The sequence below is a fragment of the Sycon ciliatum genome, chromosome 1, assembly GCF_964019385.1.
Source record: "Sycon ciliatum chromosome 1, ocSycCili1.1, whole genome shotgun sequence".
Classification (NCBI taxonomy): Eukaryota; Metazoa; Porifera; class Calcarea; order Leucosolenida; family Sycettidae; genus Sycon; species Sycon ciliatum.
Window position 1 is genome coordinate 79,505,295 of NC_088643.1, and position 10,584 is coordinate 79,515,878.

General features: G+C 47.4%; 1 protein-coding gene across 1 annotated transcript; it reads left to right on the top strand.

Annotated features, from left to right (window-relative positions):
- The first annotated feature begins 1,048 nt into the window (after positions 1-1,048).
- Positions 1,049-9,626, top strand: LOC135805709 (uncharacterized). Its single transcript, XM_065319796.1, has 6 exons — positions 1,049-1,250; positions 1,343-1,428; positions 5,613-5,702; positions 5,891-6,009; positions 7,388-7,512; positions 8,187-9,626. Exons 1-5 carry the CDS (start codon positions 1,204-1,206, stop codon positions 7,412-7,414), a joined length of 369 nt encoding a protein of 122 aa, XP_065175868.1. The 5' UTR covers positions 1,049-1,203; the 3' UTR covers positions 7,415-7,512; positions 8,187-9,626.
- Positions 9,627-10,584: the final 958 nt, after the last annotated feature.

A 10,584-nucleotide genomic window follows, 5' to 3' on the forward strand; every position in this document is an offset into this window, starting at 1 on the left:
GGGGATTGTAGCCTGGTTGTAAGGACTTATGACAGCAAGTATCTCTCGAACAGAATCATGGCTAACGTGAGGACAAGTTACCTTATTTTGCAATAACTATATTCGACTGTTTTAAAATAAGCTTTCCTGTGAACACAGAAATACATGACAGCTCTTGGCTCACTAGTAACTATTCTCTATGACCATTCATGGTAGCTACCCGAATAGCTATGATAGGCTGAGGATGATCTTACAAAGACTTTAATTAATTTTAAAAGTGTAAGCACATGCATGACGGAATGATGGAAATCAGCAGCTCTTCCGGATGATAGGCAGACGGCGTGAGGCCAGAAACCGTGGCATAGCAGAACTGAGAAGAGGAAAGCGGTCAAAGTAGCTGTGTTGGTAGACGAGCAGGTCCTCAGCCAAGGAATGCCATCTGGAGGTGTGTGTTGAACTTGAAAGAGCTACATGCACAAGTACATCATGACTACTGCGGTTTGCGGCAACCGCTGTGGGGACCAATACATGGCGGTGAAATTGAGAAGTCACGGCGTACATCATGGTTTAGCTACATATGATTGGAGGGAAAGTGTCAGTGCGTGCAGCCTATACATGTATATAGCGGATTGTACCAGAAAGAACTACTTTTTAGCGCGTGGGATAAGAAATCAAAATTAAAAATAATCATTCAATGGCAAGGCAGGGAGTCGTCAAATACAGTGTGACGATCCCTGGCAACTCCACGGAGTCGTAAAATACCGGTGTTTCACGACTCCCTGGACAACTACAACTGCACTGCATGCATGCTGCCAGCTGCTGCTCAGACAGCTCACGCGCATTGGCATTGAATTATTTGAAATAATTGAAGTAAAAAATGTAGTTGTCAAGTGCTGGCCTGGACCTGCTACCGCGTGCGCGTACGGATCGAGTCACGCGACATAACGGCTGTTGTCATGGTGGCACAACACTGTGTGTCTCGCGCGATCTGTGTCCGCGATGGCGGCAAGTTTGAAAATCGAACTGCACGGATTTTTCATGCTGCAGATCTGCAGATGATGAGGCTAGGCCAGGGAAAGAAGCACAAGTGTACGAAACGTTACGTTGTGCTGCACTGAGAAGTGAGAGAAAGACGATGTTTTGTTCGACATGGGAGGGGACTGTTACTTCTAGGACGCGTCAAATTGCAATTCTGAAGTAGCTCTCACGCAGCTTTGGCTGCCCATGGATGCCGTCAATGTTGCGGTGAGGCTCCGGCCTCTATTGCCCAGGTAAGTCAAAATCTGCCAACTTGCTGTGTGCACAACCTCACAGGTTACTATCCAGTGTATGAATGAAAGGAAGAATCTCTTCATTTTCACAGAGAGCCAAGCGATGCTGTTGCTAATTGGAAATTGGCTGGCCGGAGTATTACCTGTGCGAAAGTCCCGAATGCCTCATTCACGTTTGGTGAGTATTTTATTTGATTGAACAGTTTCCGCAGTGCATGTTTGTAGTAGCAGTTGACGTACGACATAATCATTGCTACGGTAATTACGCCTTTTACCAAGAGTACATGAAAACCGGTTTTCATGTACTCTTGCTTTTACATGCACAATAAAATCAAGACAAGAGTACATCTGGTACACAGCTTGACCTTGGTTATGTACTCTTTTGTAAAATATTATGTATCTTAGGCTGTGTTTACATGAGAAATTTCAACCCGGGTCGAGTTCAGCCCGGGTTGAAAGTCTGTACGATAGACAAAAGAGGTGAGCGTTTACATGAAGACAGTTGACCCGGGTCAAATACTGATATGCCGCCAAAAGTCCACTTCTACAGTCCTGTATGGTCACGTGAATCTGTTCGCGCGAAATTTGCATGTGCAGTGCTGTTCAAACCTGGCGCGAGATACGCACAGAAGTACGTTTGTACGATTTTCTTGACCCGGGTTGATTTCAACCCTCCCCTTGGGGGGAGGGTTGAAATCAACCCGGGGCGAAATTTCAACCCAGGTCAAGCGCAATGCGTCATGTAAACGCGCCATTCATTTTGTGTACATGGCGGGTTGAAATCTGACCCGGGTCGAACTCAACCCGGGTTGAAACGCTTCATGTAAACACAGCCTAAGTATCTGTGGTTGAATGCATGTGTCATGCCGGACATACACAATACCGATCTCAAGGCTACAACATATACATTCGCATTGCCGTAGTAACCCCACCAGGTCATCAACCAATATAGTTGATCCAAGTATCCATTCAGCCACACACGCTCACCTTGGTCATTCGAAGAAGGTTGAGAGTAACTGTGATTTCAAGCTCGATTCAAGATTGAAGGTCGAAGGAAGGTTGGCACTTTTGATCAGAAGCAGCAGGAGTTATATGATAACAAAAAGGATCGAGTTAGACAAAGGTAGCAAAGGCGAGAAAAACCAACCAATCAGACCATAGAGAGCTTGTTGCTATGCAGAATTGACCAATGGGAGAAGACAAGGAGAAATGTGTATTATTTATGAATTAACTAAACAGCCAGCATATACGATAAGACAGTTAGCAGATACAACATCCCGCGGCCCATGCATTGATAAAAGTGACAAGTAGATACAAAAGACAACTGCTGTACAAACGTGCGCTCATGAGGGGAACACGTTCACCCAACATGTAAACTAGTACCGGCAGAGTAGTTAGTTCGTCGTACAACCCGGGGAAGTTTGTCGTACAGCCCGGGAGAACCCTTCAGCTGCCGAGGCCGATATGGCATCTCCCCGGCCTTCTGGGAGATTGCGTCCCGCAATCCTTAGTCGTACTCCAATCGCTGGGGTGGTCTCCTTCTTCGAACTGGACGATTGACACCAGCCGATGCTGCTGCAGTGTTAGTGGAAAGCAACTGTACTCCTTGAGCTGGACGGTTGACATCAGCCGGTGCTACTGCAGCGTCAATGGGAAGTAGCTCTACTCCTCCAAACTGCTCGTCGCGGCCGCCTGCTCTCTCCGCATGCAACAAGTCTGTGGTATCAGGCGTGTAGGAGCTCGGTTGTGGTGACGCAGCTCTGATCGGGTTCCTTGTCGGAGATGAATTCGACGTACAACCGTAGCGAGATGTGTTGGGCGTACACAACACTTCTTCAAGCGGTTCACGTGCACAACTTGGCATGTAGTCGAGTCTGATCCCATATCACGGACGTGATACACAACATCAGACAACCGGTTCAAAACCTTGAACGGTCCCTTCCATAACTTCGCCAACTTGGTGCTGGTTCCAACCGGAACAGCGGATACCAAGAGCCATACCAGACTTCCTTCCGCGAATTCCACCGACACAGCCCTATGATCATAGAGATGCGCCTGATGTCGATGCACTGCACCGAGCTTGTGCCTCACAGTCGTGTGCACATCCGCCAAACGGGACCGCAATTGACGCACATACGTAGGTTCATCCAACTGTTCAGCTGGCGGTAAACCATATGCAACATCTTGCGGGAGACAGAACTCTCTGCCGAAGAGGAGATATGCCGGCGTGTACCCTGTGCTGGCTTGGGTGGTAGCCCGATACGCCATTAATGCTGCGGGTAATTGGACATCCCAATCACGCTGGTCTCTCTGAACATAGTGTGAGGGCAATCGCTCTAACGTCTGGTTAAACCTCTCTACCAATCCGTCACCCGACGGATGGTAAGCCGTTGTCCGCGTTTTCTTGATACCAAGCAAGCCGCAAACGTTCTTGAACAGTTTCGAATCAAAGTTTGCACCTTGATCCGTATGCAAGCTATCCGGTGCTCCGAATCTGGACACGAATTCGCTCACAAATACCAATGCAACAGTCGCTGCATCCATCCGTTTCAACGGATACGCCTCTACCCACTTTGTGAAGTAGTCCACAACGACCAAAATGTGACGATTTCCACCTGAAGTCTCAGGCAGTCCTGGAATCAAATCCATAGCCACACGTTCGAAGGGATACCCCGCCCAGGACACCTGTAAGGGTGCCCCTTGTCCTCGACCAACCGGCCGGGAGCGTCGACAACATGACGTGCACGTGCCGATCCAATCTTCCACGTCACGACTCATTCCATGCCAATAGAACCGAGTGCAAAGCTGGGCAATCATCCGCTTCATACCCACATGACCAAGGAAATCGTGATACTCCTTCAGAATTTCGGTCCGCAGATCAACTGGGATCAAAATCTGAAAACGGTTCGGCGCTGAAATCTCAGGCTCAACCCATTCCCTTCCAATCTCAAGGCTACAACATATACATTCGCATTGCCGTAGTAACCCCACCAGGTCATCAACCAATATAGTTGATCCAAGTATCCATTCAGCCACACACGCTCACCTTGGTCATTCGAAGAAGGTTGAGAGTAACTGTGATTTCAAGCTCGATTCAAGATTGAAGGTCGAAGGAAGGTTGGCACTTTTGATCAGAAGCAGCAGGAGTTATATGATAACAAAAAGGATCGAGTTAGACAAAGGCGTAGCAAAGGCGAGAAAAACCAACCAATCAGACCATAGAGAGCTTGTTGCTATGCAGAATTGACCAATGGGAGAAGACAAGGAGAAATGTGTATTATTTATGAATTAACTAAACAGCCAGCGTATACGATAAGACAGTTAGCAGATACAACATCCCGCGGCCCATGCATTGATAAAAGTGACAAGTAGATACAAAAGACAACTGCCGTACAAACGTGCGCTCATGAGGGGAACACGTTCACCCAACATGTAAACTAGTACCGGCAGAGTAGTTAGTTCGTCGTACAACCCGGGGAAGTTTGTCGTACAGCCCGGGAGAACCCGTCAGCTGCCGAGGCCGATATGACACATGCTCTCTACTCATCATGATCCAGTATCTGGTACTAGTATGCAGTGATCCCCCCTAAAAGTTCATCGTACTGACTCTGTGCCACAGTGGGGTTACCCAACCTACCAGATACAGCATTCGGAACGCACGCTGTCGCCCATACATAACCTCGCGTTAGTGAAGGAGAATGTTTATTGTTAGACGTAATCGCGTGGCAAGAGCAATGGTCAGACTCAGGTACATGATCACATCTTTGTTTGGTATCCCACTGTGTGTTGTAACTGAACACTCCTGTGTGGTCTTTACCAAATGCCATGGGGGAGGGAGAGAGGGCTATAACATGGGTTTGCACCGTGTATGTACTATGCCATGATGGCACCGAGCTGTAGAGGAGCGAGTCCACTTGACGTTTACTTGCGTATCATCTACAGTACATTATCCAGTGGCAGTCATGGTAGTAGCTGGGATATTGCCCAACCCGTCATCGATTCACAACAGAATACATATACAGTGTGTTGTACCATAGATGCTAGGCTTTATGAACTGATGTGAGTCCAACCCAACTGAGAGTTCATCAGTTTATCCAGTGTTGGTTGGCTATTACCGTAGAAGTGGCGCACTATGGATGTTCTTTGATTCCCTTGCCATTGTCTTGTATGCAGGTTGTAGATTCTCGGAGATTTGCTCAGTTTTCCCAAGGATTTTTTTTGTTTTGAGCCACCGGAACAATGGGGAAACATGGGGTTTGTATCCCCAGACTAGTTTTACAGCCATGGCACCATATCCCAATCTAGGGCATCAGATGTTTACTTTGTTTTTCACTACCTATGTCTGTCTTGTTTTGATTCTAGACCATGTGTTTGACCAAACATCTACCAACAGTGGCGTGTTTGAGGCCATTGCCAAGCCCATTGTGCAATCAACGTTGGCAGGATTCCACGGTGAGTTGAAACTGTGCACCCACCTCACCCCAGGTCCACCTGCTTCCATGGATATTCAAGGTGTGGCCAGTGTGAGCTGGTAGCTACTACTGCAATGCACTCAGTACCGTACTGTGAAAAATGCCTATGAGAGCATGCATAACCCAGGCATGGGATTATTGCTGTGTTGCCTTGTGTGCCACCTCCAGGCACTATATTTGCCTATGGCCAGACATCTTCCGGTAAGACGCACACTATGATGGGTTCGAACCGCGAGCCAGGAATCATTCATCTGGCACTTGACGAGATCTTCAATATCATTTCCGAGGTGAGGAGCTCCGCCTCTGTGTTTCTTTCTCATGCACACGTTCTAGCAATGGGCTTTGTCATTGTTTTGCCTCTATCCTTCTAGTCTACTGTGTTCTTAACTGCTTGCTATGTAGGCTAATAGGTTGTTAGTACTTCCTCCGTATACAAAAACTTCGTGACTTTTTTTGAAAGCTGCGCACAGCTCTGGAATTGTTCCGTTTGACTCGGAATAACACTTGTGGCATTGTCTAACCTGTTTACAAGCTATACACAAAGAAAAAAGCAACTCAGACGAATGAGATTGAGTTTTTTCAGAGTCTTCGTCGCTCATGTCATTGTCACCTGACGACGCCGACTCCGCATCGTCAACAGTCGCTGCTTCCGCTCGCATTTCGTTCAGATTCTTGTCACATGCAGTGATGATCCCACGCTGGACTTTGGCTACGTCCTCTTCATCTCTAGAGCTGTGTACGAATCGGTGTCGACTATATTCAGTTGTTCCAACCCGCGACCTCCATTATGCCGTGAAACGAGTCGTACAAGCACATCCACACGCTTCGCATTTTCTCGCCAGGATAATCCTCCCAAGCATTCTACAATGGCTTCGAGGAGGCCCCTGCGATTCCCCTTGGCGACAAAGGAGACGTCTGACTGGAGAGAGGCGAAGAAAGCAAGGCCATCGACATTCTGATCCTGAGTCTGCGCTGGTTGCACGACGGCTGAAATGTTTCATCTTGCCGTGCGAGCGAAATAAATCTATGTTCTCACGCTGCGTAGATCTATGGGGCCGCGCACCGCAAGTACGAGCCTGGCCAGTTTCAGGGCAGCGAGTGCCGCGTGACTCCGTGTTCCAGCCACGAGCTACACTTCGTCACTGTGTCAGTTTCGAGCAAGTAAGTGTTAGTTTTTTTCATTTGACTTTTGAGTTTCTGTCGGCAACGTCCTCACACGCATGGCGTCCGTGGAGAATCTGTTCGGGATCAACCAAACTAACCTTGACATGGACGTGGGTTGTCGATGACAGCCTTTGGCGCCGTTCGTTGAGCAGGTTCTTGCTCAAAACACCGTTCAAAAAAGTCACGAAGTTTTTGTATACGGAGGTAGTACAAGTTCGAAACAACTTCATTTCAGGTGTATTTCATACTGTATCATACCTTTTCCCCACCCAATGCACATTGTATACCTAAGAAATAATGATACTAGTGCACATCATTAAAACAGGGATTGTGATCCCGCTAATTAAACATTTCAATCACGACTCCAACCTTTTGGTGACTTCTTATTGTGCGATTTCACTCTGATTTCAACCAGCCTTCCTTTCTTGTTGCCTTCAGTTCTATCGAAAGGGGAGTGCCTGCATGCGCGTGGATGATTTTTGGTCTGTTTGTGTGTCATAGTGTTCGCATCGTTTGATATTGACTTGAGCAAGCCCACCATCATGACCTGTGGAAGTGGCGTGACTGCGACTGTCTTGGCATTCACAGCCTTCATGGCCGGTCAACAGAGTATTCCAGTATTTGATGTAAGGCACTACTTCGTACATGTATGGTGGATGTGTTGTGATATGTGGGAAATCCATTTATGCTTGCTGACTCCAACGGTCATGGTTAAGTTTCTAAATTTGACCAGCAATGATATGACGATCATATGAGCCTCTGATCAATACTTGATGTTCAGTAATACTTACTGTCCTGTTGTTGACCCTTAATGATACTCGAGATACACTTATGGTCAACATTAACGCTATCCATCGTCAGGCCAAGCCAAAGGATTTACAGATAGCCTTGCTACCTATCCCACATTCAAGGGTCACATGTGTCTATGTATCCTCAGGCGGTTACGTAGAGTGCTCAGTGTTTGGGGGACAGAGCTAGAGGTGCCACAGAGGTACAACAGGCACATGGCAACCAATTGTATGACAATGTCTCTTTTCTGCTGTCACTCGAGTTGTTTTTGTGTAAGCAGAAACTCCGAAAATCCAAACCTCCAAATAACAGCAGACTTAGTTGTACCACTGCTGTGTGCCTGGTGTAGTGGCAAGTATATTGTAGTACGTTTACACCTCACATGCTCAAGGTCTACAAGGTGTCCAGTATGAAGCGCGAAGTAAATAGAATCATTGTCCGGGCTCACGAAAAGTGTGCTTGCTGATCCGAGTGCAACTTCTGTTATGTTTCTTAACTTTGTTTCTATTAGGGGTCATGGACTGAATTTGTGCAACGCGCCACCCCAGAGCAAGTTGAAAGCCTTCAATTTCCTCTCGGTGAGGCCTAGTCCTTCCCACAATCCACCTGGTGAGACATTTGTCGATTGGTGACCTACCCCATCCACTGATGTAGATATAGTTTACTTCGCCCTCCTACAACTTCTTCTGTGCTGCGGTCATCATCAGTGGTCGGAGGATTCTGCTCGGAAAATTCGCCGATTCTGCTTTTATGCTGCTCGCAAAAGACCAAACTTCTGCTCATACTAGTTCTGCTCATAATTCTGCTCCTCTTGCATGATACATAGTATTGGCCTGGGCTATGCTGCCGGGCTTCTTTTTTCCTTGGTTCTCTCTTTTCCTGTATTATGGCGACTGCATACAAAGCAGTCTTTCACAACGGTCTTTTCCAAAGCGATCACGGTGTGGAAACCACACCATACAGCAGGCGACACAACTAGCATTTCGGTCGGGAACTCCTCCGCTCTCTGCTTTGGGCTTGCATTCACTTGTGCACTCTGCCCATATGCGACTCGGGTCGTTTGGCTTCAGTGCAATCTTTGCCAGTCCTCAGAGGCCATAGACCGCTGTTGCGATACAGTTGAGTCAAAAGCCAGCCTCAGCAAGAACTTGCCACTGTTCGCCATCGTCCAGAACATCAACCTCCAAGTCCGTTCCACAGTCGAGTGAACGATCGAGGATTGAAAGATCACCTTATTTATGCCATTACTTTCCTCAAACTGAGTGAAAGCGTCAACGTTGGATCAGGCATATGTCACAATGACGGACTGCACGTCCATGACTACATTAATTTTGTGTTCTAACTTGCAGACTACAAACAGGCTGTGAAGACGGATGGGTGCACTACAGAGTACCGGCAGGGATCGGTGTCTGGCCAGCACTTTTGCTGCTTCTGCTGTGTGCGTGGACGGTTACAAATACAGTAGTATGCAGTAGATGTCGACACTGTAGATTACCAGGTGCTGTTTTGCAAGCCCAGTGCTGTGGGCAGGTGCGGATGAGCTGATTACGTGGTGCGTGTGCATGATTATCTTAATTTGTTAGGTGAAATCCTGCATTTCTGCTCCAGTAAAGCTCTTTATTGGCCTATTCTGCTCCGTTTCCAGAAACCCTTGATTCTGCTCGAAATTCTGCCGGCAGAATCCACCGACCCCTAGTTAAAAGATAGTGAGATTCCATTGAAATAATTAATTGTTCAAATATTGTTGTTTGGTTTGGCCAGGCCAGTACTATTTTCTGCATAATGCATAGCTGTTGTTATTATCACATTAGCTGTTAGTACCCACACTTTGGTTGCGATCAAGTTATAGGCATTGTCAAAACACAGCCGAGTTCAAGGGTAGTACCTGGCATACACGTCTTTCTGCTTTCATAATTATGGGCTTGGTTTAGTCCTGTAGGACTGCAGTGGTCAAGGTCTGTGTGTGTGTGTGTGTGTGCGCGCGCGAGTTTGTGCACATGCATGTGTGTGTGTGTGTGTGTGTGTGTGCGTGCGCATGTGCGTGCATGCATCTTCGAATGCAATCGATCCTCAGTGTTGGCTGTGCATAGAGGTGTGAATGTGAACACCCAACAGACTCTGCACTACATGTAAGGCTGTGTTTACATGAGGCGTTTCAACCCGGGTCAGATTTCAACCCGCCATGTACACTAAATGAATGGCGCGCTTACATGACGCATTGCGCTTGACTGAAATCAACCCGGGTCAAGAAAATCGTACAAACGTACTTCTGTGCATATCTCGCGCCAGGTTTGAACAGCACTGTACATGCAAATTTCGCGCGAACGGATTCACGTGACCATACAGGACTCTAGAAGTAGACTTTTGGCGGCATATCAGTATTTGACCCGGGTCAACTGTCTTCATGTAAACGCTCACCTATTTTTTCTATCGTACAGACTTTCAACCCGGGCTGAACTCAGACCCGGGTTGAAATTTCTCATGTAAACACAGCAAGAGGTTCGCCGGATAATTTGGTAAGCATCTACGGTACTCGGGCCTGGCCCTTGTGCACCAGTGAGTCAAGTAACAGTTTGCGCCTTGCACCATTTCACAGCCCAATGGCAATGTTCGCCAAATCATCAGCACTAGGCTAGTGCTGCACAGCCTGCGCCCGGAGCGCACTTGACTCACGCGATCGGATTTCATTCAGCACCGTACTTCACTACAGGGCAAATACTCTCTCTGGAATCAGTTAGATTTGTTCTGATGAGATTTTCTGTATTAAAACCGAGGGAACTTTTGCACCGGTTTTTTGACTACAGCTCTACACACCGTGGAGACTTGTGATTTCACGGACATCGCAAAATCATTGGTGAACTTGAGGGCATGATCGATTGGGCAAATCCCGAGCAAGTGCGCTCAGAGTG

Coding starts and splice junctions, on each gene's coding strand:
- LOC135805709 (XM_065319796.1), top strand. CDS start 1,204: ATGGATGCCGTCAATGTTGCGGTGAGGCTCCGGCCTCTATTGCCCAG. Junction 5,703..5,890: donor AACGTTGGCAGGATTCCACG/GTGAGTTGAAAC, acceptor TGCCACCTCCAG/GCACTATATTTGCCTATGGC. Junction 6,010..7,387: donor TCTTCAATATCATTTCCGAG/GTGAGGAGCTCC, acceptor TGTGTGTCATAG/TGTTCGCATCGTTTGATATT.